A 27316-nucleotide genomic window follows, 5' to 3' on the forward strand; every position below is an offset into this window, starting at 1 on the left:
TGTTTTAGTGGTAAAATTTTCTAGCAATATTTATATTTTAGCGAAATTGACTTCATATGTTTTGAAGTATTAATGAATTTAACTACAAAATGATTTGTTTTACATTTTAATTATCTTCTACGATAAATATTGTACACCCTCAACTAAAAAATAAAATAAAAAAATTAATTCGAACAAAAACGATTGGAAATTCCCCTGAAACCTTTTCACTGTTATTTCCTTGAAGATATTTGAGGAAACTAATAACAAAGTATCTTTTCTATTGAATGCATAAAACAACATGTAACACCTTTTGAAATTTTAAATTAGAATTGTAAAAACTCTCACAATGAAGTCGGATATTCTTTTCTGAATATTTCATGAGTCACAAACAGGTGTATCCGGTCTTACCTGGAATATCCACGTTATGGATAATCCCGAAAAGTTTCTATTTAAAAAGGATTTGAAAGTGAAAACTATTGAATATTCATCCGAGTCTGTCAATGCAAGGAAGTGTTTTTTGTTATCTGAATATATTCAGCAACGATGTTGAGAATTAATTTTAAATATTTATCTCTTCAAATGTGTTATTGAAATCTAATCAATTTTGTGAAAACCAATCACTGATTAAAATGCTATGGAGTAAACTAATTTCTAAAAGTTCTTCTTAACTCCATTTTTTTTTACCTGCCTCTTCATTGCTGTAATTCGACAATAGCTGTGTTTAGTTATTCGATGATAATTCTCTAGAATATTTGAATCGGAAATTGCATCTGTTCGTTAAATCAAGTTCTTTTGATTGGTTAAATTGAAGGAAAAACACATTTATGGAATAAACCATAATAGTGATAAGCGTTATGCTTGGAATATGAATATGGCAATCTGAAGTTATTTGGAATTTAATAATTATGGCTATAAAGAAATAACAGCTTGTGTTGTTATAAATCCTTAAAATTATTGCTTCAAGAATAAATTCAAGGTAGCATATTGTATCTTGACTCTCATGAAAAATTGGATAATGCGCAGTAAGTAAGGTAAGTTCATTATAAATTGTGTAATTAGCTAATTGAATTCTTTTTAAAAGGCAATAAGTTAGAAATATAAATATTTTATCATTACGTTATTTAAATCTCATTACATATAGTTTATTAAGTAATGACTTGGTGTATTTTATAAGTGTTTTAATTAGATTTATTTATACTAAAATTCCTCTAGCCAGACTTCTCAATCATCAACGTTACAGTTTGAACTAATCTAGTATATGATTTTTTGTTTAATTTATATGATGAGAATAAAATGCAAGAAAAAGACTAGGGCTCTATTGACACATAGAAGTCCACATTAATTTATTATAATATTTTCTTTACCAAGTCCAAAAACTATTTGTAGTCGGTGATTTTATCTGTTATTAATAACCGACTGTGAAGAAACATTGTGATTATTTTTACCTAATAATCGATTAATAATATTATTGATTAAATAATGTTAATCGATTAAATAATATGAATTACATAATTCTCTAATGACTACAAGAGTTGCTTTCTTTTGATTAGCATGTCACTGCGTGTAGAAATGTGAAGTATTTTTCATTTTTATTATTGTGTACAGTTTTGTAAATAACTGCAAATAATTAATAATTTATCTCTTTTGAAAATGGCAACATGCCATTGCTTTTGGAACTGCAAAATAAACAATGGAATTTCGCATTATTAAGTTTTGATTATTTCCGTAATAACTGTCACCTTATTGAATTATTTAGTAACTAGGGGGCTCGGCCCCCTGCTCGCTTATACTCACCAATCCCCAGGAACTACTAATGCTGTTCTTCTCGGATCGTTTCGCGATCCAAACTCTCTCGCCATCTATTAAACCACTTTAGTCTAGCAACAGATATATTCAGATTCAGTTTATTCCAAAATATGATAAAACAATGAAAGAAATAAAAATGTAAAGCAAAAAGTACACTCGCAAAAATCACCGGCATCAAAGTTCTTTGAAAACACAAATAACCTTTCGTTTAAATAACAATCGATTAGGTAACAATCGATGAACGGATTGATTGCTCTCAGCATAGATTCCAATCTTTCTATCACAGAGAGCAAACATCCTTCATTTCTCTCCATGCGTTTTTCAGTGGCTTCACTGGAATCAAACACATAAAACTAACCATAACCCGTAGTGGTTTGTTATGACCACTGTATAAAGGAGAAACCATGTGGTATATCTGACAGGAATCCTACAGCAATATGGTCCTGTTCCAGGGGTAGGTTTAATTTGAGCTCCCACGGAAGCAAACGCTGAAGCAGAATTACATTCTCTTATATGCTTCCAACAATTTCTTCCTTCGATTGAATCACTGATCAGAAAATATTTCCGGTGGATTCAACAGATGTTCCAAAACAATTTTTTTTTTATCATGACAACATTTCGTATATTTGCCACTTGAATTTACTTCTTTTTCCCAGTAATGTGCTCGGCAAAAAGAACATAGTCCTGACAAAGTTCCATAACTATGTTTCTGCAGTTTGGAAACTTCGCTCTTTACACATAAACGTTTTACCCTATCTAGTTCATTTCGACAGGATCTTCCTATGGACGATTCTTGAGCATTTTCATTCGATCTGTCTTCTCTTTTTCGACGATTTCGTTTTAAAATTGTTACGGCACGACATAAACTCGTCGTAAAAAATGTTGTCTATTTTTTTTACCTTTAATTTTCTGTTTAAAAATTTTCAAACCGATGCAAGAATAGCGTTCGCTTGAAATCTTATCAAACCGCTTGTTGATGTTCCCGGGCGAGGTCGAAATGTTGCCTAACGATGATTAACAAATTCGGCTTGATTTTGCATCCACGTAAGCATTTTATATATAAAGATATGTATTAGTTCAAAAAATTTAAAACACCTGCAAATATTTAAAAAAAGGGTAGTGCAGTTTATCGATTTTTTACCCTTAAATTTGTCGATTAATTTATCAAACAATTGACAATTAATATTTAAAAAGTTTTTTTTTTAACGTCATGTAATTTTTAAAAAACGATTTGAAAATTTTATTTTAATTAGACACTTTTTAAGAAGACTGACATTTCTTTCTCTTTCAAATGAAATTATATTTGATATTCGAAGTGATGAAAACATATAAAATGATCACATTTCATAATTTAATATGAACATTGAAATGCCGACATACTGCAAAAGAATAGTAATGATTAGTGTTTAATAATAAACACGAATTAAAAATAAATTAAGACATTAATCAATTTCAAAATGTCCAAAATGTGTTTCGTATTTCTTATTGCGTCTGATGTATTTGTCAAAAATCTCTTAGCAAAAATAAGGATGTGAATTTCTTTGAAAAATAAATTATATATATATATATATATATATAAACCACTTAAAAACTAAACATTTTCACCGGCAAATCATATTTTTCTTTCAGTTAAATGATCAAATAATTCATTTAACAACGAAACTAAGAAAAAAAAAGTATTTGAGTAACAAAATGTTTTTAAAATTATTTTTTCTCTTATCCTTGAACTGATACTTATGCTATAATCGTTTCTAAACAGAAATAAAAAATTTAATGCTTCACTTCATTTATAAGCCGACTTCTAATTTGATTTCATTGTTTCAACTAGGAATGAATATTATTTTAAAAAATGTAAATTAAATGTCATTTGAACAACGAATTTGTACATTAAAGAATTGGACATTTTAGGGAAAAAAAAATTGTATTCTTTATTCACAAGTAAAACTTGTTAGAAATATTGTTGAAAATGATATTTTTGTTTCATTTTAAATAGATTATAAAATAACTAAAAGTTAGAAATACGTGCCCCATTTTCATCCGTTTTTAATGCGTTGAAAAACTTTTCTTACAAGTTAATTTATTTTTAATTAGATATTAAAATGAATGATTAATATGTATTACTTTTCAGAAACGTGTATTTACTTTGAACTTATTTCGAATTTATAAGTTTGTTTATTTTTTCTAGAAACAGTAAGATTTGACCTATAAAACATAAGTTTTAAAATTAAGTAATTAGTATGGGGACGGTTTCATATCCATGCTAAAAACAGCTGTTTGTATGCTGCCGAAAAGAACTTGTTGTTGAAGACTGCGTAGTGTCCCGCATGCGTATAAAAACTGTTAGAAAAGGCGGATGATGATTATATTTCAAACTGAATTGTGTGAGAAAAATAATAAATGAAAAAGTGTGAAAACATTTTTCAACAAATAGATAAAATAAATTTTCGGCATATTTATTGTTCAGAAATGCAATGATTTAAGTATTTCAGATTTTCATTAAAGGGATTAGTAAAGAATTCTCAAAGTTTAATAATAATCAAAAGCATCAAAAACAGTGAATTTAATATTTAATAAATAATATTCGCTTCATTAATACGATTTCTTGTTTGAATTAAAGTAGTATTTTAATATTATCATTCTTAATGAAATGGTTAGATAGCTAGCTGTTGTCTCCCCAAAACTGTTTTGCATACTCTTTAATAAAGGTGTTATCTAGAGAATGTCTTGCAGGGAATTGGTGTACAACAGTTACGAAATATTAAAGTTTGGCGTGAATTTAGCATTTTTACTGAATCTATCGTGTACCCTTGGCGAATAATTCCACGCATGCGGTAAATAATATCCAAAAATCGAATTTGGGCTTTAGGCGCGTTTTTTCAAAACCGTTTGAAACCAAAATTTGGCCCAGAACTACAGTTGCAGTAACAAAATCACAAATCAAATTTGATATATTTGAGTCATTGCGATTTTAAGTTATTGCGTTTACATGTTTTTGAAAGTATAGACCGACAGACAGCCTGCCCAATGTTCGATTTGGCTCAAAATTTGAAAGATGTCTACAATCTATAGACGGCTAAACTGTGTATCGAATTTTCTCCTTTTAGCTCTCTTTATTTTGTAGTTATTGTGTTTAGTTTGACATACACATTTCCTCTGAAGGATTTTGTTCAAGATTTGATAGAAATTGTAGTTTTGGTAGATTTGAAAGTTGTAATGAGAGAATATACCAAATTTCGTGAAGATTCATCAAATCTGAAGTCCGAATTTTTTGGTATTACAATATTTTTCTATACTTCGTATACGGGAAAATAAAAAAAGGATGATTTTTTTTTTCTGCAATTGGAGTTTGTAATGACACTTACCGAGCAGACTCATGCCGAGGATTTTCCTTTTATGTAACGAGGTGAGACCTGATCAGAAAATAAATTCTATTGTAATATTTTTTCTTCCTCACACGTCTTCACTTCAGCTATCTAATGTGAACTTTATAACAGAAAATATTCAAATTAAGCAAATTAAGCGAAAATTAAGCGTAAGGCAACAGACAGTTTTAATATCAAATAACATGCGCAGTACATAACTTTTGCTATCTGATTGGAAATTGACATTGCTCACTCCAGGATTTCTTTTTATTTGAAAGTTTGCATAATTGTATAAATGAATCTGTCAAATGCTTAATCTAAAAATAAAATATATAAAAAACGAAAGTAAAAATAGGTTCTTTTCACTATGGGAATAAAATAAAAGAATTCATCAAAAAAGGAGCAATTTGTTATGACCTTAATGTGAAATCAACAAAAATTGAAAGATAAGAAATATGTTTTCGTGATTTAGTGATTTGTAACTTTTTCTGTAATCATCATTAAAAAGAATGGAAAATTTCTTTTTATTTAGAAAAAGTTACGCCATTTTCTCTTTCTCTTACGCTTTTAAAGAATTTTTAAAATAAAGCATTAACAGCAACTTATTTTCTCTGGCTTCGGGCAATATTCAAAGATTTTTCAAATCCCGAAGGTTAGTAAAGATAAATAACCATGAACTATTGGATAATTTAGATTATAATTGCATTTAAATATATTTTTGATTGAACCAATAAAAATTAGATTAAGGGAAATGGATTCATATAATAGTAGAGGTAGCAACACTTCCTCTACTCAAATGCGAAATCTAGTGAAATCTTGCCACGTAAAGCAAATACATTTTACAATTATATCGGAAATGAAAGGTGGGTTTACACTCAGCCAGCTACCAACCATCCAGTAAGACCACGCATGAGCAGAAACTGTACAGTAGCAAGTACTTGTCTCGTCGAGACAAGAATTTGCTATTGTCCGGTCTTTCAGCGCATGCGCAATCTTTCTTCTGTGCAAATATAGAATCGATTTTACGCATTTTTTCTCTTCATCAATATTAATGCGTCTTAAGCTTCAAACATCAAAAATGGAATCAAACAAGAAAAAAAAAGGAAAATGTGTTTAAAAAAAAGGACAATGAATGTTAAAAGTTAGAAAAACAATTATTAAAAAATTATTTAAATTTAATTTGACATTTTTTTAATTTATTATTTTATATTTTATGTAATTTTTAATTTAATTTATTATAAAAAGGGTATATTGACAGAATTTGTTTAAAATTTGAGAAAAATGTTGCAGTGGAATTTTTAATTCAAAAATTTTTCAATATGGTAATTTTTTAATATGTGAATTGAGTTAAAAAAAGTAATTCAAATCTCCCAATCTCATCTTTAATAATGCTCAATTTTTTACATATCATCGTTCAGTGTTTCATAATTCAAATCAGTTTAAACAAATAGTGCTTTTTTTTCAGTTATCCGTCGTTTTTGAAACTTTGGTGTCAATATCCCGGCATTACTGATAAAGCCGACCTTTGGAATAACGGATACTGCTGAGCATTGAGCACATTCGCTTTCAGTGAAAGTTATGTTTTGCCCACCTATATCATTAATAAATTTTATAATTACTGAGAATAGTTAAGTTATTTTTCATGCCAGTCTCTTGCTAATTAATTTCATTGCTATTTTATTACCCCATTCAATTGCAGTCCTCGGAGATGGAGAACTTCGTGTTCAAGTGCTCTGTGTTTCCGTCAGAGGGCAAGTTATTAGGTCGTAATTATGGTATTATTGAACTATGAACATTGTGTTTCATCATCGGAATGAGATAAAAATGAAAGAAGGAGATTTGTCTATCCGAATTTCATTAAAGAAAGTCATCACATTCGGCATAATAATGAGGAAATGCCTTTCTTGGTGAAAATAACATTTTTTGAACATCTCTTAAATACTACATTATGTCAAGAATTCCTGTTCAAATTTAAACTAAATTTCATTGACATTCTGAAGGAGTAAATCCAATGAATCAAATTATTGACGAAGTATATTATTGTTGATACTTGTTAAATTCGCATGGTTCTGTTGCTCATGCAAGGATTATCAGTTACCGAGTGGTTATAGTTGTGACTAAGCCAATAATAAAATATCGTTTTAGAACTAAAAATATAATTACAAAATCTGGAAAAATCATTATATTAAATATTTATTTTATAAACTCATACAGTAACTGAATTTTTTTTTTAGCATTACCGTTTATTAACTTATTAAACTTTGATTTTTGTTTTCATTCATTTGTGTAATATTTTTTCCCATGTATGCGTACATCTTAGTTTACACCCTTGTATTAAAAGACTCTGAAATTTGTTTCTCATTATCTTTTCTATGATAATAATTAGTTCGTGCAGGAAAAGCATTACTATAATTATTTTGAAATTATGATTGAAAGGGTTTAACCTTCTAACCGAGTGCATTTTTATTTTTAACACAAAATCACGCGTTACTTTTTATGGCATTTTTGAATCTAAGTAATTTGTTATTCATGCGCAAGAGCTAATGTCGCAAGAGCGTCTTCACAAATTGCATCCATTAATCACTACACAATTTTTTAAATTGAAACGTGTCAAACATAAAGAGCCGTGAAGTTTTATTTTTGAAATGGCTATTTTAATTTCAAGGTCTTAGGGCATCCAACCAGTAATTAATTTGAATATCATCCAAAAATAACTAATTAAGCAATTTCAATAGTTTCTTCATTTGTCCATAATAGAAAAAATATTTCGAAATAAAACATAGAAAATCACTGTTTTTTTTTCTTTCTTTTTTCGATGAAGTATTCATTCAGGATTTCCATATCCGTTGTTATATTAAATTTACGAAAATATTTCATGCGATCGCTGACATTCACTTCTCTTCATCGAGCTTCAATATCTAATTTAGGTATTGATGCTGTTTCCTGTTGCATTTGAAGTGCATTGTTGCTCCAGTGTGTTGGTGACGCGTAAGTGACGTTATGTCACCAGGGCGCCTTTTGTGTGCTGCCTTAGCAATATTTTCTTCCAAAACGAGAAGGAAAAAGTGCCATCAATATCGGTTAATTTGACGTCGGGATCCTGACGAAGTTTCGCGAATATTTGTATCAGGAAATGTAGCGAATGAAATGAACTTCATGAAACTCCGTTATAAATCGAGGTTTGACTGATTTGTTGGTGATCTGCTGGGATATAGAAAAGGTATGACTTGAATATCATTTTCTTTGTGTTGTTAGTGTATATTTGTTGTATATTTTCTGGGTGATATTCATGATTTTTTTTCTTTCACATAAGGGTTAGCTGATTCTATTCTTTGTAGCAATTAGTATTCACTTCTTTTACCGAAATAGTATCCGTGCTTTTACTTTCCCAAATAGTTTTATCTTCTTGCTCTATTACATGTATAAAGGCGTGATTATTGGGTTTTTTTTATTAAGGTGCATGTACATACTTAAAACTTCGAAAATCGCTCAAAATATCGAATATTTTTTATTGCTTAATAATGTTCTCTGATCCTTTAGCTTTCAAACGATACCAAGATGTTGTTAATATTCGAAATATTTCTCGAGTTATAATTATTTTTCTTGAGGTGCTTTCATTAAAAACTATAGTTCCGGTTTTTTTTTTTAAACTCATTTTATGAAGAATGATATTTTTCCACTATGTTGCTTCATTCAAACAATCATAACTCAACAAGAAATTAATCAAATATAATTATTTATATATCAAATTAATCTGTATGAAACAGTGGATGTTTTGTGCCTCAATCAAAGTTATATTTACAGAAATAAATTTTTAATAGCTATTTAAAAGTTAAAATGACAGAAAAAATCTCGCCTTTTCTATTCATCGTTGGTGAAAAAATTGTTAAAAAAAAAAACTATATTCTTTTATAACTTGACTGAGGCAGACAACATGAAGACTCATATCAGGCATAATTTCCAACTACAATTGTGTGTCTGTACAAATTAGAATTTGAGATATCATGTTAAAAAAAATATTCCAATTAGCTCATTAAATATTATTTAATTAATTAATAATTAGTGTAATATGGTTTTTTCTCACTGAAATGAGTTTAAACATATATTAATGACCTACTGTGAAAAAACTGGATTTTTAAAGGTTAAAATTTAAAAAAAAATAATCTTCTAATGTGTATGTACACCTTAATGAGGGAAAACAAGAACTCTTAGCTTTACAGTTGGATGAAAACGACAAAAACTTAATATTTCAGTCAGTTGAAAGAATCAGTCTCCACCGTCAGTCAGTTGTGGGTTGAGTTTTGTTGTTTTTGGGTTAATGGCGAGAGAGCCATGGTTGGTTAGGTCGCGCCAATGAGTCAGCTGTGTTAACAAGAAATGAACATTTGTTTACAATTGATTAACAAAGTTGATAATCTTTTGTAGTGTGAAAGGCTTATGCTTTGTGGATGCAGAAAAGATTGATTTTAAAAGAGGTCGCTAGTGTTAAGGCATGGAATGAAGGCTTTTACTGATTAATAAATAGCTTTTTTTTATTTATAATTAAATAAAATTTTATTTCTTGAACAGATTTTAAAAATGCACTTGCGGATTGCCACTTTACTAATATGGTTAAAGACTCTCAAATAATTTTTAAAAATATTTAAATGATAAATTCTTTTGCACAAGTTTTTGTATAGATGTCATTTAAAAATTGAAGAATACTGCTTCAGTTATTATTATTTAAAAAAGGTCTTCTGAACGTAATTGGATTGATAACGGAGATAAATGGACATATCATAATGTTATTACTTCAGGATGCTGCAAATACATAGCTGTAAAACCATCGACATTCTTCACAATCTTTGCCCTTGGTGAATGATTTTGGTGATAACTCATAATCTATAATATTTCTTCTACACATTTGGGATCGATCATGCTGAATTCATTACCCTATTCATTACGGTTGTAAGAAAGATTGTTATGTGACATAAGGTAGGAAAAAATAGAGGCATGTTTGAAGACAGGATATTCTATTGCCCTCATGGCTTTAAAAGTAGCAAATGGCATTTTTTTAAAATTTTCAAATACTTCAAAAAGTTATGCAGGCACTTCAAAACTGTCCTACGAACGTCCCTTACATAAAATAAATAAGCATATTTAGATCAATACAATTTTAATTAAATATGTGTAATGTTTATTTTGAATCGTTTTATGTAAGGCGATTCATATTAAATGGGTATTCCTATGAATACTGCAATTTATTTTGGTAAATCCAATATACCTAGGAATACATTGACCCTATTTTTATAGTTGTTTCCATGCGTGCCCGTATAATGAATGACACAAATATCCATCGGTATTCCAGTTCCTGTCATATTTATGACAGAACACGAGTAAAATAGATTAGCGGGGATTTCATTACTGGGAGAATTTTAGCTGCTGCCAGAAAAAACTTGAATAATTGTAGTTTATGGATAAATTTCTTTGAGTTAAACACATTAATTATAGAATTCATACTATGCTATTCTTTTTTTCTCATTCAGTATAAATCACTTTGCATTTGCATTTAAAAAAAAAAATCCCTTAGAACTCCTTAATAGGTTTTGCAACTAGGCATACGGGTTTTTACATTCTGAAAACATAGTTTCTGTACAACATAATTTAAGAAATATAAATCTATTGCGTGATTTATAAATTATTAAATCTAATCTGTGTGAATTATTGAGTAAATTAATGATTGATTATGTTTGATATAAGCTAGTTAAGTCAGTCGCTTGTGAAGGCTCTTGAACGAATTGATTATGTAACTGAAGGGTTGAACTAATAAATAAAAAAACAAATCTTTTATACCAATTATTTCAATTCCTGCCGAGATAGGTAGTGCTTTGATGAGCTTCCTTATTCATTAAATCGCAAGGCGTGGAGGAAAATGAATGTGCAATTGCACAAAAGCGTTTTCCGAGAAGCACATGGCAGAACATTGGATCTGCTGTACTGGCATCATTTAAGCGAAGAGGAATGTAGCGTCTAACTGGTAATGAATGTCATTTCTTTCGAGTCACTCATCTGAATTTTATGCATCTTAGGGGATTTTAGTTGAAAAAACTTTTTTTTTTTGTAATTATCTAATCTCTCCATAGCGTTTCATACGCTTCGTTAATTTTTAATTCTGCAATAAAAATGTAGTCTCGGTTTAAACTTTAATCATAATATTTCCAATTCCGAATTTCCTGTTCGTGTTTTGAAAGTTATGTTTAATTGAAGAACATGTCTTGAGTTTTTTGGAGCATTTTTCAGCTGTACATTCGGTTTTTACCAATGCATAAAACATTTCTTTGAAGTGATGCTTTTAATTATGTTTATTACAGTAATTCTCGTATTCGTACTTCCTACGATTATCGAATTATCGTTTCTACTCATCAAGGACGCTATAATTCGATACTAAAATGACACATAAAATTTACAAGAATACACATAATCCAATCCATTGAACACTTGGTGTTCTTAATGTAATAGGTGAAACAGCATTGGTCATCGCAATTCCATTAGGTTATCCAATGAAATTAGATTTTGAAGTTAAATTACTTGATGAGATACTTATAAAATTTTGTATATATGTTTCTTTTATAGTCTGCAGTTATCAGACGAATCTACGAATCTCTGTCATTGTTATGAAATTTCGCAGACAAGAAATCATAAGAGTGGCTCAGTGGATGCAAATAAGAAATTTAAACTTCAAATAATTATTTCATATTATGTATTAATTTCAATGATTTTTTTTTGTACTTTTTTCCTTAAATCATTTCGATAATTGTAGAAAAAGTAGTCTATGCGTTATCAGATAGAATAAACCTTTGTCTTCAGGTGACAGTACCCCAATACATCAGGGATTCCAAAACTTTTAAATATTATCACCCATTTTTCAGAAACAGAATCATTGGTGATCCATTTCCTCCATGGCGCATTGACAAGGACAGCACCAAAGGGGCCGGGGGTCAAAAAGGATCTTCCATGAGACATTTTATTATTAAATATATTAAACTGGCCGTCTTTGGCGACCTATATTAAACTGGCCAGTTTGTTCGCCCAAATGAGTGATTTTTTTTAAACCCATTAAATGATTATTATGAAAAGTATTATTTAAAAAAAAATCCTCTTGTTATGTGATAGGACTGAAAAATATGAATTCAATTAAATTTGCTTACTGCAAATTAAGAAAATGCATATATTACGAAATAAAAATGAAAATGAATATTCAAATATTGAGCTAAAAGCACGCGATTGAATATTTTCATGGATGAATTTGAGTTCTATCAATAATAATTAAAGACATTGTTTAGATTGAGTATCAAATTGAAAATTTAAAATAAACAGAAAAAAATTGTACGGAGTTGGAATTAATACCATAAAAAAGGTAATTTTTTGAATCTCATTATAATAGAAAGCCCATTTTTATAATATCGCTGTGTTGTAACGACAATTTCCATAAGTAACTCGTTACGCTTGCATATTAGACGATAGTTAAACCTATTTTTGCGTTCGATTAAACTGTTTGTTTGAAGCCTATTTCTCGATTTCTTTTATACCATTTTCCTTCTGATTTTCAGCTCCATTAATTAGATAAGCGAAGCGATCCATTCAATGCTGCCATAAAAAAAATTCAATGAAGCAACTTAAATTTTTATGATAGTTTGTTTTTATATTTATCAGTTTGATAATAAATAATAAGAGCGATTTCTGATACATAATATTAATTACACATGTGTTAGGGAATGCACAAATAACCACTCCGAAATGAATGCACGCGCAAATTTAATTGAGCGTTCGTAGGGTTTAAGTGAGCGGGGTTTGCTGTACTACACGGAAACGTAGTCACAGGTTGGAGGAGCAACAGGTGATAAAACATGTTCCTCCACCGATACGATACTCCGCATATGATGTATCTTATGCAGAAAGTTGGTTCTTTTTATAAGCCAATACTTATTGAAAAAACACTGGTTTCCTTTCTTTTTCTTCTCATCGAACAGAAGACTCTTACTTTATATTTTTGTCGTGTTGTCTTTTTAAGTGAAACATATGATATACCACAAAGTTTTTTTCTTCTTTTTTTTGAAAAAAAAAAAGTTTTAAATATTTATTTGTTAACACACATTTAAAGTTTTTTTTTTAAAATTATGAAAACTTGCTTTATATCATTATATTAAAGAACAAGAAAAGTGTCATCGAATCCTATCCAAACGTTTTTTCAAGGAAACAAGTTTATAAACTACAACAGTGTGAAATTAGAAATTATCAATTTCTATTGCTTATATTTCTCTTTTTAATTACCAACTGTATTGTGTATGAGTTTCATACATCTCAAAAACCTTTACTGCTAAAATTATTTAATTTAAAGAGATTTTGATAGTGTGCTTAACTTAACGAAAATATGATACAAAAGTTATGAATCGCATAAAAAAAAATTGAGATCTAAAAAGTTAACTATTATTTTTAAAAGTTTTAAAGGTATAATTGAGTACAAAAATTAAACTTATACATAAAATCTCGAGTTCGAGTTTTTTGTCGATTTCTATATTTTCTCTATTCTATGCATACGAGAAAGAAAAAAGCATTTTGTTTAATATAGGAGGAATGAAAAAATGATGCCATAGTACTGCAAAAATGAGATTATTTAGATCAATACAATTTTAATCAAATATGTGTAATGTTTATTTTGAATCGTTTTATGTAAGGCGATTCATATTAAATGGGTATTCCTATGAATACTGCAATTTATTTTGGTAAATCCAATATACCTAGGAATACATTGACCCTATTTTTATAGTTGTTTCCATGCGTGCCCGTATAATGAATGACACAAATATCCATCGGTATTCCAGTTCCTGTCATATTTATGACAGAACACGAGTAAAATAGATTAGCGGGGATTTCATTACTGGGAGAATTTTAGCTGCTGCCAGAAAAAACTTGAATAATTGTAGTTTATGGATAAATTTCTTTGAGTTAAACACATTAATTATAGAATTCATACTATGCTATTCTTTTTTTCTCATTCAGTATAAATCACTTTGCATTTGCATTTAAAAAAAAAAAATCCCTTAGAACTCCTTAATAGGTTTTGCAACTAGGCATACGGGTTTTTACATTCTGAAAACATAGTTTCTGTACAACATAATTTAAGAAATATAAATCTATTGCGTGATTTATAAATTATTAAATCTAATCTGTGTGAATTATTGAGTAAATTAATGATTGATTATGTTTGATATAAGCTAGTTAAGTCAGTCGCTTGTGAAGGCTCTTGAACGAATTGATTATGTAACTGAAGGGTTGAACTAATAAATAAAAAAACAAATCTTTTATACCAATTATTTCAATTCCTGCTGAGATAGGTAGTGCTTTGATGAGCTTCCTTATTCATTAAATCGCAAGGCGTGGAGGAAAATGAATGTGCAATTGCACAAAAGCGTTTTCCGAGAAGCACATGGCAGAACATTGGATCTGCTGTACTGGCATCATTTAAGCGAAGAGGAATGTAGCGTCTAACTGGTAATGAATGTCATTTCTTTCGAGTCACTCATCTGAATTTTATGCATCTTAGGGGATTTTAGTTGAAAAAACTTTTTTTTTTTTGTAATTATCTAATCTCTCCATAGCGTTTCATACGCTTCGTTAATTTTTAATTCTGCAATAAAAATGTAGTCTCGGTTTAAACTTTAATCATAATATTTCCAATTCCGAATTTCCTGTTCGTGTTTTGAAAGTTATGTTTAATTGAAGAACATGTCTTGAGTTTTTTGGAGCATTTTTCAGCTGTACATTCGGTTTTTACCAATGCATAAAACATTTCTTTGAAGTGATGCTTTTAATTATGTTTATTACAGTAATTCTCGTATTCGTACTTCCTACGATTATCGAATTATCGTTTCTACTCATCAAGGACGCTATAATTCGATACTAAAATGACACATAAAATTTACAAGAATACACATAATCCAATCCATTGAACACTTGGTGTTCTTAATGTAATAGGTGAAACAGCATTGGTCATCGCAATTCCATTAGGTTATCCAATGAAATTAGATTTTGAAGTTAAATTACTTGATGAGATACTTATAAAATTTTGTATATATGTTTCTTTTATAGTCTGCAGTTATCAGACGAATCTACGAATCTCTGTCATTGTTATGAAATTTCGCAGACAAGAAATCATAAGAGTGGCTCAGTGGATGCAAATAAGAAATTTAAACTTCAAATAATTATTTCATATTATGTATTAATTTCAATGATTTTTTTTTGTACTTTTTTCCTTAAATCATTTCGATAATTGTAGAAAAAGTAGTCTATGCGTTATCAGATAGAATAAACCTTTGTCTTCAGGTGACAGTACCCCAATACATCAGGGATTCCAAAACTTTTAAATATTATCACCCATTTTTCAGAAACAGAATCATTGGTGATCCATTTCCTCCATGGCGCATTGACAAGGACAGCACCAAAGGGGCCGGGGGTCAAAAAGGATCTTCCATGAGACATTTTATTATTAAATATATTAAACTGGCCGTCTTTGGCGACCTATATTAAACTGGCCAGTTTGTTCACCCAAATGAGTGATTTTTTTTAAACCCATTAAATGATTATTATGAAAAGTATTATTTAAAAAAAATCCTCTTGTTATGTGATAGGACTGAAAAATATGAATTCAATTAAATTTGCTTACTGCAAATTAAGAAAATGCATATATTACGAAATAAAAATGAAAATGAATATTCAAATATTGAGCTAAAAGCACGCGATTGAATATTTTCATGGATGAATTTGAGTTCTATCAATAATAATTAAAGACATTGTTTAGATTGAGTATCAAATTGAAAATTTAAAATAAACAGAAAAAAATTGTACGGAGTTGGAATTAATACCATAAAAAAGGTAATTTTTTGAATCTCATTATAATAGAAAGCCCATTTTTATAATATCGCTGTGTTGTAACGACAATTTCCATAAGTAACTCGTTACGCTTGCATATTAGACGATAGTTAAACCTATTTTTGCGTTCGATTAAACTGTTTGTTTGAAGCCTATTTCTCGATTTCTTTTATACCATTTTCCTTCTGATTTTCAGCTCCATTAATTAGATAAGCGAAGCGATCCATTCAATGCTGCCATAAAAAAAATTCAATGAAGCAACTTAAATTTTTATGATAGTTTGTTTTTATATTTATCAGTTTGATAATAAATAATAAGAGCGATTTCTGATACATAATATTAATTACACATGTGTTAGGGAATGCACAAATAACCACTCCGAAATGAATGCACGCGCAAATTTAATTGAGCGTTCGTAGGGTTTAAGTGAGCGGGGTTTGCTGTACTACACGGAAACGTAGTCACAGGTTGGAGGAGCAACAGGTGATAAAACATGTTCCTCCACCGATACGATACTCCGCATATGATGTATCTTATGCAGAAAGTTGGTTCTTTTTATAAGCCAATACTTATTGAAAAAACACTGGTTTCCTTTCTTTTTCTTCTCATCGAACAGAAGACTCTTACTTTATATTTTTGTCGTGTTGTCTTTTTAAGTGAAACATATGATATACCACAAAGTTTTTTTCTTCTTTTTTTTGAAAAAAAAAAGTTTTAAATATTTATTTGTTAACACACATTTAAAGTTTTTTTTTTTAAATTATGAAAACTTGCTTTATATCATTATATTAAAGAACAAGAAAAGTGTCATCGAATCCTATCCAAACGTTTTTTCAAGGAAACAAGTTTATAAACTACAACAGTGTGAAATTAGAAATTATCAATTTCTATTGCTTATATTTCTCTTTTTAATTACCAACTGTATTGTGTATGAGTTTCATACATCTCAAAAAACCTTTACTGCTAAAATTATTTAATTTAAAGAGATTTTGATAGTGTGCTTAACTTAACGAAAATATGATACAAAAGTTATGAATCGCATAAAAAAAAATTGAGATCTAAAAAGTTAACTATTATTTTTAAAAGTTTTAAAGGTATAATTGAGTACAAAAATTAAACTTATACATAAAATCATGGTCTAAATTAATAAAAAGTCAAAATGAATTTTAGAAGATTTCTTGCTAGCACATGTTTTTAATACTTCAATAGACGCGCGTGCAACAAATGTATGAAGTTACCGTCGTGTTTTAAAATAAATCAGATTAATAAATAAATTTTGAAACAGCTTATAAGATAAAATTTTTATATAAAAAATTTCATATAAGATTATAAAGCATATCAAATAAAACGCAACATATCAACCCAACTTCATACAAGATTAAAATACAACATATCAACTGGATCCATTTAAAAACTTTTCCTTTGATGTTTAGAAACATATTTTAATTACTGAACAGTAAGTTTTATATGTTAATATCTGTATGGTTTCCTATTTAAATAAGGCATAACATATTCTTACTCGTTAATAACTTCTGCGTATCGCCAGAAAAACACCTTATTAAGAGCGATAAGCTTCCGATTTTTTTCCTCTTTTGATGCCTATCTATTTCTGTCTACAGCACATTATTGCCGTTTCAGATGTGGCAACAAGTTCGTCACCGTACTGTTGCCATAAATGCTTGCACAACTCCGCGAAACAACTTTTCCTGCTTTTCTCACAGAAAATCGTCTTCTGCCGCAACGGAAAATACTTTGCGTCATCCACGGACACGGACCGACGGATTAGTGGAACAGCTGAGCACTAAGCTCCGCTGCTCGGAGAATAGCTGCATTTCCCCCTTGGTATCGCGAAAGACGCATATTTATCCTATGAGCGATTTATTTTCTCAAAAAGTGCTTTGTACCGAGATATGTTTTGTTCTAACTCCATCTCTTCTCCCCTTGCATTGGCCCAGGGATTCTTAACGGTACAGTCGGGGATTTGTCCTCTTCATACGGATCCGGGGTAAGTCTTCGGGAATTGTACAATAAAATACACATGAATATTCGAAATGTTGAAACGGAAAAGATTTTTTTTGTTCTTTACTGTATTATTATTGTTATTAAAAGGATATTTCATTCATTCAAAATTAATCGTTTGATGAAAAAAAAGCATTAAAATAGCTTGTAAAATATTTAGATACATAAGGAAAAATTATCTTCGCATTTAAATATTTATTTCTATCGAATTCCTTTTTTAGATTTGCGAATGCGTGCAGTTACAATTTTCATTTTTTTAAACTCCTTCAATGTTAACTCAATTCCTTTTTTGCTCGTATTATTATTTATTTAAAATTATGATTATTATTATACAAAATTTTGCTCGTCTTTGCACAAACTAAATTAAAAGGTTGCCCAACATTCATTTAAATTTCCACCAATGAATTCGTCACTTTTTATGTAGCACCTATGTTTGTATAATTTGCTTAAAAATAATAAAATTTGGCAGTTACTCAATTATTTAACTCCATTATGATAATAACATTTTCAAATAAGCTTGGGAAAGCATTTGAAAATTTTCATAATTTTTGCAGTAAAGTTATTTTTTAAAACTGGAAATCTGGGTAATTTCGTAACCACAAATGAATGATTCAATGACTGTTATTTCAAATTCGTTATAAGAGTGTTGTCAGCCAGCTTCCTTATTATTTCCTTTAAATTTTATAATAATTATTTCCATTAATTAATGTTTATAGGATTTAATCGATATATCATGATGTTTCAATCTGTTTCTTTATTATATACCAACAAGACGAAACTGCCATTATATTTTTAAAATAAGAATAAATTTCATTTTATTCCATATTTATGATAATTCATTTATGTACGACAAAGAATACTGAAAAAATAAACTAGAATCAAAACGATTATTGAAAAGAAAATTATTATGTATAACATATTCTATACTTGATTTGAAAACTGAAAATGTTTGGATTTTAGTATTTTCTTTTCTTTCGATTTTTAAAATAAATATAAATATGTTGTATAAGCAAAGTTCTATGTGGTTTTTTTTCTGTTAAAGCTGAAAAAAGATAAATTCTGAATATTTCATACTAAATATATCAATACCTGATTTGATCATTAGCACGATTTATCTTTAGTCGTATCAAAAACAGTCTACTTTTAGCATAGAGGGATTTTTATTATAGGACTTTCATCTAGTCTGCAAACAGACAAATTTTCCACTAAATTTTTATCTAAGAAATTTTATAAATATGGCATCGAAAAGTGAATGCCACGCATTCAAATTTTAAAAGCCCAATTTTTAAATGAGAATATCCTTTTATCTCTAATAATTCGATATAGTTATAATTGTTTCTTCGTTTCAATCAATACTTTGATCCATATTAACTTATCCACTTTTGGCATACTTTAATGGATATATATATATATATAATATGAAGATGACAAATATAAGTCGGTAATAAAATTCATTATCTTATCTCAAGCATAATCTAGATTGAAGAAAACTGATAAATAGATACAAAGCATTCATTTCTTTTCAGACAAGATTCTCTATCATGGAGTATCGGTCCAAAATTCGAATTTCTGCATGAAAACAAACCATGGATTTTTTTTATAAGATTCAGCTCATGTTCGATATCTTTAATACTCCACCACTGGCATCTAATACCCTTTATTCTCGAAGGATTAACCTTCATTGACCACAAAGAGATGGACTATTTCTAATCAAAAGAGTGTAGAAATATTCTTCAAAGCACTTGCAAATATATAGGAATAATGCTTCTTGAACGTGAAGTTGGATTTCCTTTAGCGAAAGCATTTAGGCACTTCGTGATCATTGAGTTAAACAAAGTAGTTGAACAAAGAAAGAGGGGAGGGGAAAAAAAAAAAAACTGGACATTCTAAGATGTTATTTAAGGAAATTTGTCAATTTGTTGGAAGAAAATTATTTTAAATTTGTCTTTCTTAAATTATTATTTAAAGATTAAAATTTAGAAATATTCTTTTGCGTACAAGTTTTACTTCTAAACATCAGTGAAACGATAGCAGTAAGAGAATCTAATCCGTAAGAATAACGTCTTCTGACCCAGAGGGGAACATGAGGAGGTTTTAACTTCTATCTTCTGGATGTTTTCTTAACCAGCCCTGATAAAAACAATTAGTGAACGAATGTCAAATTGCTTGCTATGATCGGGCTAGCTCATGGAGATTTTTTCAAAACTCGAAACACCAATTTTATTTAAATTTACCTTGAATATTCCAAAAATGCAACTAATTGGTATGACTTCCAGGTATCAGAATTAAATTGTCAATTACCAATGACATTGATGCGCTGCAAGGTCACTTGAGCAATTGAAAACTACCTCAGTTCCACCTTTATTACGAGTCCTTGATTTGACTAATAGTGCTGGCTAGATATGGTAGAGAAAATAGTATTGCATCATCTTGGATACCTAAAAATTCACTTCAGAGAAAAATACGAATCTGAGTCAATTTATTGCACAATAAGTTTATGAGGAGGAAATTCACAAAGAAAAAATAAAGTTTAAATAATATAATATTTGTGTATATAACATTTGAAAGCATTATAGACCAAAATCATAACATAGTGTTTAAGAAGATTATGCAAGTTTAAGCTGGAATTATTGACAGATTAGCTTGCCATGTCCTTAATGCAAATGTATGTCAAGTTTTTTTCTTTCCAAAATTGACTCGTATTTTAAACAAATTTATGTTTTATTAAGTGTATGCCTATATTTGGATTGATTATTTTTGGAAACATGCCATAAAAAAGATAATAAGATTGAAGAAATAAAGATAAGATATAAAAAATAAACTTGCGTTGAATTGGCTAAAAAAAAAAAAAAAAAAAAAAAAAAAAAAAAAAAAACACTGATTGTCGCAAAAGTATAAGATTCAGTTTAGTTAAATTAACATCCCTTTGAAAGTAACACCAGGACTACTTGGGGCAGATCTCGCAATTCTGAATCGCGGGGACGATACTTGAGCTGTCTGCTCTTCTCCAAACTTCTACATCACACCAACAGGAGAACGTTCGGCTCAGGACGTGAGATTCAGCTGTCGTTAGGTCCGCACATACGACGGGGGCCGCGGTGGCCTGGTGGTACGGGGGTTTCAGGTTCAAGACCCGATTCCACCGAAGAACCGTCGTGTAAGGGGGTCTGTTACACGTTAAATCCGGCATGACCAAACGTCCTCCCGCTGGTGTGATGTGGAGAGGGGGGTGCCAGCTCAGGTGTCGTCCTCGTCATCTGACAGTGGTTCAAAATTACGAGGTCCGTCCCAAAATAGCCCTAGTGTTGCTTCGAACGGGACGTTAATATAACTAAAACCAAATCAAACCGCATATACGACGGAATCTTGAGTGGAATCGGATTTCGACTATGTTGTCCTCATTCCTCGAGAATAAGGTCATTAGGTCATGGTGGCCCCAATAGTATATATATATATGTTAAAGTATGTTTTATTTATTTATTTTTGGTTAAAAAAATATAAAGTAAAAAGTTTTTTTAATTTTGCTGATAAGAAACATTTTTTTTTTCTTTTTAGTTCCAGTAGTAAACTGCATTTCCCACCAATATTTAAAGGCTGCAGTTTGACGCATAAATAATATTGAAGAAATTTTTTCCGTATTATGAAAAATGTGTAAATTACTTTTAAATTAAAAGATCGATTCTGAAATTCCTAAACTCAAAATATATTGAGAAATTATTATGCAAAATTGGAAGGAAAAAATATGCTTTAGATTTTATTTATTGATATTTTTCGTCAGAAAGTTTTGCAAAAATTTAGAATCTGAGAAAAGGGCATTTTAAGATGTAATTGAAACTAAAAAGTACAAACATTATATAAATATAAAAAAATTCCTGTAACTTGTCAAGAGAATAAATGTTAGAAAACTGCTCATAAATTATGAATATTGAATTAAAAAATATCCATACTGTCACCAAAAAGCGACTTTTAAACGTAGTTTTTAAAAAGTCTCCGATAAAGTCTAACACCGATATATATGCTAAACTATTTTAAGCTTTGTTTATACTTTTATTAGAAAAAAAAGATAGATTATTAAAATGGTAGGAAGATATAGGAAAAAAAAATTTCATCCATTTCATTCTTAGTTTTAATAGTTAGAAATTTAAAAATAATAGGATCCATATGGGAAAACTAATGTTTCTGCTCTGTTAAACAGCATAACCGACTGCGAAAGTTGGTGCTTCGTTAAAAATATTAGCAAAAACTTAGTTATTTATAAAGAAAAATTCTTATTTATTATCAGCCAGTTCGCACCGATCCATCAACACGATACCATTTCCTAAAATCAGATTCGCCGTGATCACATTAACGTGGGAAGTGGGGCATGTCAAAAAATGAGGTGACAAAACAACTTGAAAGAATCGATCATTTTCGGCATCATTTTAATTGTTTTAGAATGTTTGCTGATTCAAAAGTTATGTAAGTGTATAGTTTATCTAACAATTTCCGGAACTGTTGAGATTTCATTTTGTACAGTGAAAAGTAATTAAAGTGTGACAAAAAGCAACCGGGTTAACTTGAGAAAAAATCGTTTTATTGCTTTTAATTAAACACACTTCAATTCTTATAGTAGCTGAAATGTTTGATTTCGAAAAATTGAGAAAATATTGATAGATAGAGGCATTTTGAAAACAATAGATATTCATTTATTAGTCGTTTTCGGCTGTCAACTGGTTAACAGTTTTTGGCTTGTTAAAATTTCAATTGAAACCTTTATATATCAATTAATCTTAATGTGTTCCTGGGAAAAATATTTTTAAATATCAAATTTGGGGCCTTGTACTATTTTAGGGGCCTTATGCATTTATATTCATTGCGCAATGTTCAGTCATTTCATCTTCATTTCAAGTCTAATTTTCAAAGGGGAAATGATTAAAGACCAACTAATCCAAAAACATGTTTAGTGAATGGAAAAACGTTCGTAAAAAATATAAGAACAGAAAGAAGTATCCAACATTGAAGTTTTATATGTACTGTAGAAATTATTTCATCGTTTGCGTAAAATATCAGAGCATTATTCAATAAAAAAAAAGCACTAGTATAAAAATGTTTCAAACTGAGTGAATTTTAAAAAATTATCATAACTGTCGCCTTCTGAAGTTAATTTAATTAAAAGGGCTATCCAGTATGAAAAAATAAGCCAAATCCTTTATAATGATACTCAAGAAAGTTGAATAACCAGAATATAATATTAGCAAGAAGAATGAAAGCGATTTCGATTTCATTTACAAAAAGGAAAATATTGTTGAAAAATTTATTTAAAGAGCATGGCGAAAGTTAATTAAATATAGATTAAAAAATGCTAAGGCAATTAAATTGGCATCATTGCAAATATTTCTTTAAATTTTAAAATAATATAAAATGTATCGTTGTATTGTAATATATTCGGAAGTTATCACGGAAGTTATAATTTAATTTTTCATTAAAAATCTATATAAAACTCAATCCCAATTCCTTCGAGATGCACATTCCCACCCTCTAAAGTATATCTGAGATAAATTTGATAACTCTAGGTCTAGCTGTATCTCCTATATAGTGCCAACACCCACACTCATACGCAAACACACATATACACATACACACACGCTTTTATTATTAATAGGGATTGAATTGATAGATTTATATCGATTTCAGATGTCTGAAAAGATTTGTGTTTTCAAATTATATAAAAAATTCGATTTTTTCCATTAAAAAATCATTGATTTTTTTGCATTCCTGTATTTTGATAATACTTGTTATACATGATGCACTGAAAAGCAAGATCATTTTTATGCAACAGATTCATAAGATAGATATTATAGTATGTATACAGAGTCATTGAAATCTCAGTTTAATGTTTCTTACCACTTATACATGCGATGCTATTCTTAAAATAAAAGTCAATGATAAGATCTCAATTGAATGTTCGATCTGATGATGCAATTAAAAAAAACAACAACGAAACGGATCTCCAGAAGAGAGGAAATCTTTTACTCTGTTGACATTGAAACATCCGCTCGAAAATGAAGTCAAGGATTTCGAAAATGGTGTCCTTCTATTAAGAAGTCGGAAGTTAAAATAAGGAAGTATATCATAAAAAATTAAAATGTGTTCTCAAAACTCAGAACAACCGAGGTTTGCAGGCCTTACGAATTCAGCAATGTTTCTCATAGAAATAGGATTGTGGTACATACTTTTCATCTATGGAGTTTGTGAAGTTGTGATCTTCATATTAAATATAGATGTTAGCTTCTTAAAACTTAATACATAATTGGAATTTGTTTAAGAAAATGGCATTTCTATCGTATTAACTAAAAAAAAATATTTATTTTAATCCATTGCCAAAATACATTGGGAGTATGACAATACCACAGAGAAGAATGCAAACAAGCAAAGCTGGTGAAAGTAAAAACGTTCTGTATTACAATCACAGTTAAGTTGATGTTTTAGTAGAAATAATAACACAGTTAACAATATAAAATGAAAATGATGCTGGCAAACAAACAGTTAAGGAATTTAAAGAAAGAGTTTTTCTGTTTCTAATTTTCTACACATTCTATTCTTATGTGAGGCGTTTCATCATTTAAAAACTGCCTTTACGTGCCATTTTCATGCAAACTGCTTTTTATTAGAATAATATATTTGCATGTAAATCATATTTGTATTCATAGAAGTAAATATATATAATATGAGGTGTATATGTTTTATATACATGTAAATCTTATTTGTTTATATATTATGTACTTGTGAACACACACACACACAGGCACGCACACATACACCATGGACAGCTGAATGGTCCAGACAAATCATTTCTTTCAGTAAATTGGGGGGGAGGGGGACCCTTCAACCTTTTTTCCAATATCACCATTTTCAATGGATATTTTCTTAAATCTAATTGTTAGTTTGATCTTGGAGTTTTAGATTAGTTTTTTTTATGGAGACCATTTCGCCTCCGGTTTCGAATGACTCTTATCATTTAATGAACCGTTTTATATTTCATTTCCATCAAAATTGTACTTCATATTGTTGGTTCTAAAGAGCGCTATTAAAAATTGTCATTTGCTTTTAATTTCGTTTTTTTCATGTGTTTAGTTACTTTGACTTCTGTCTGAATAATAATAGTTGGATTGCAGCTTAACATCAGATTTTATTAAATCGGTCTTTCGCAAGCGAACGCTTTCTGACATTATAAAGACCTTTTGATCACTTCATCTGAATTGAAATTCTTTTTATATTTAAGTTCTTAACACGTAAAAAAATATAATAAGCCATTTCAAAATTTCGAGATTATTATGGGAAATGATTTTTATTCTCTACAGTACACTGTATCAAGCCATTTTAGATTTCAACCATGCAATCTTTTTCGTTTCACTTTTCTGTCATGACGAAGTTATTTTATGTTTCGATCCTATCTCTGTAAAAAAAAAAGTTATATTCAACATTGCTAATTACATGATGTTGCATGATGGACTTCATTATTAGATATTCTTATCTTTGTTTATGCGAGGAGTGATTAATGCTTTGAAATTCTGGGTACCAATAAATAAACGAAATCTTTTCTCAGACAAATATCAAGTTAGTTTTCAAAATAATTATTTTGTTGTATTTCACTCAAAGAATAGTCTTTCAAGTAAGAATTTCAAATCATAGAAACGTAACAGAGGTAAGAAATGCAAAATTTATCTCTATTATAAAATTACTTATTTAAAAATGTTTAGTTAATGATAACCATAGAGCTGATATATAAAGTAAAGCTGATATATCAGTATCTCAGCTCTATGATGATAACCAACAGCAAAGCTGACGAAATATGGAAATCGCGGAATTTCTCTTATTATGTGTTCACTAATAAAGAGGAATCTATATATTTCTCTCTGTCTATGTATGCTTGCGTGAGAGTTTTTGTGCTGTCGCTTTACATCAGACTGTTTTACCTAGAACTACTAAATTAAGTATGGGGTGGGGAATAAAGTACCTTGTAGGGTAACAATAAAGCAAGTCGGAGCGTTGTTTTTTTTTCTCGAGATTTCAGCAGAATTTAAACGATTAGAAGTTGGAAAAGTTTGAGATTTTTCCCACCGTGATTCTCGAAAGTATTTCTGCTCGAATTTTTTAAACATTATTTTAATACATATAAAATTATCTTTTCAATGATGCCAATTTAATTGACGCTCACTTTTTTTTTTTTTTTGAATTTTGACTTTTAAAAAAAATATTTTTAAATTTTAATAATTGCTACTCATTTATAGTTTCATTAACTATTTAATCGTATTAGTTTCTTCCATTATAGAAAGAGAAGGAGATCAGCATGAGTGAGATCCTCAAAAATGTTTCGCATATTTTCTAATAAACTTGTCATGAAATAGAACGTTTTATTTGGCATTGGCGTCCAATAGCTACGAATTTTAACTTTTGGCGTGAATTTAGCATTTTTACTGAATCTATCATGTCATCCTTTCGCGTGTTATTTGATGATTAATCTCTGGCATACGTTAATAGTATTCGAAAATCTTATTTGTGTTTTAGACAAGTTTTTCTCAACTGATTGGAACAAAAATTTGACACAAAAAAAGCACTTGTAGTCATAAAATCTCATACCAAATTTGATTTATTTCAAGCGTTGCGTTGTTGAATGATCGTATTTACATGTTTGTGAAAGTACAGATAGACAGACGGCCGATCCTTCGTTTGATAGGTATCTACACTAAAGATGTGAAATCTGTGTACTGAATCTTATCTATCTAGCTTTTTTCGTTTTGTAGTTATCGTGTTGACTTATATTTGAACATCTCGACAGACGGATTTCCTATGAACAGATTTTACACAAAATTTGATAAAAATCTGCAAATTTAATATAAAGGCAATATACCAAATTTCAGCTGTCTGTTCAAAGTTTTTTTTTTAGTTTTCTTTGTCACAGAAAGACAGACGGACATTTTCTGAAAAGGTGTGTTTCGAATCCTGAGAGGTCTAAAACGTGGAAATTGGTGAAAATCTCGAGTTCGAGTTTTTTTGTCGATTTCTATATTTTCTCTATTCTATGCATACGAGAAAGAAAAAAGCATTTTGTTTAATATAGGAGGAATGAAAAAATGATATACGAGAAGATGGTGAATGGATTGAGGTGAGAATAATGAGAAGATGGATTACCCGGACCATTTCATTTGTTGTCACGAGACTTGTCTCTATAAAGATAGCTAGTTTAAACAAAATAGGTG

At 29.4% G+C, this 27316-nt stretch overlaps 1 protein-coding gene across 9 annotated transcripts in view; it reads left to right on the forward strand.

Moving 5' to 3' along the window:
- Positions 1-27316, forward strand: part of LOC129968732 (NAD kinase-like) — a 123233-nt gene that overhangs the window by 71596 nt on the left and 24321 nt on the right. The window contains exon 1 of one of the 9 annotated variants that reach the window (XM_056082925.1): positions 962-1013. The exons of 6 other annotated variants lie outside the window; for them this stretch is intronic. Coding sequence is in view for 1 of the 3 variants with exons in the window: in XM_056082921.1 (XP_055938896.1) it covers positions 17969-18063 (95 nt within the window). In the remaining 2 variants the exon portion in view is untranslated. Of the gene's footprint in view, positions 1-961; positions 1014-8247; positions 8371-17796; positions 18064-27316 lie in introns of those variants that run through there. 2 more of the 9 variants (XM_056082926.1, XM_056082921.1) reach the window with 2 other exon arrangements.

This window comes from Argiope bruennichi, chromosome 5 (genome assembly GCF_947563725.1).
Source record: "Argiope bruennichi chromosome 5, qqArgBrue1.1, whole genome shotgun sequence".
NCBI lineage: Eukaryota > Metazoa > Arthropoda > Arachnida > Araneae > Araneidae > Argiope > Argiope bruennichi.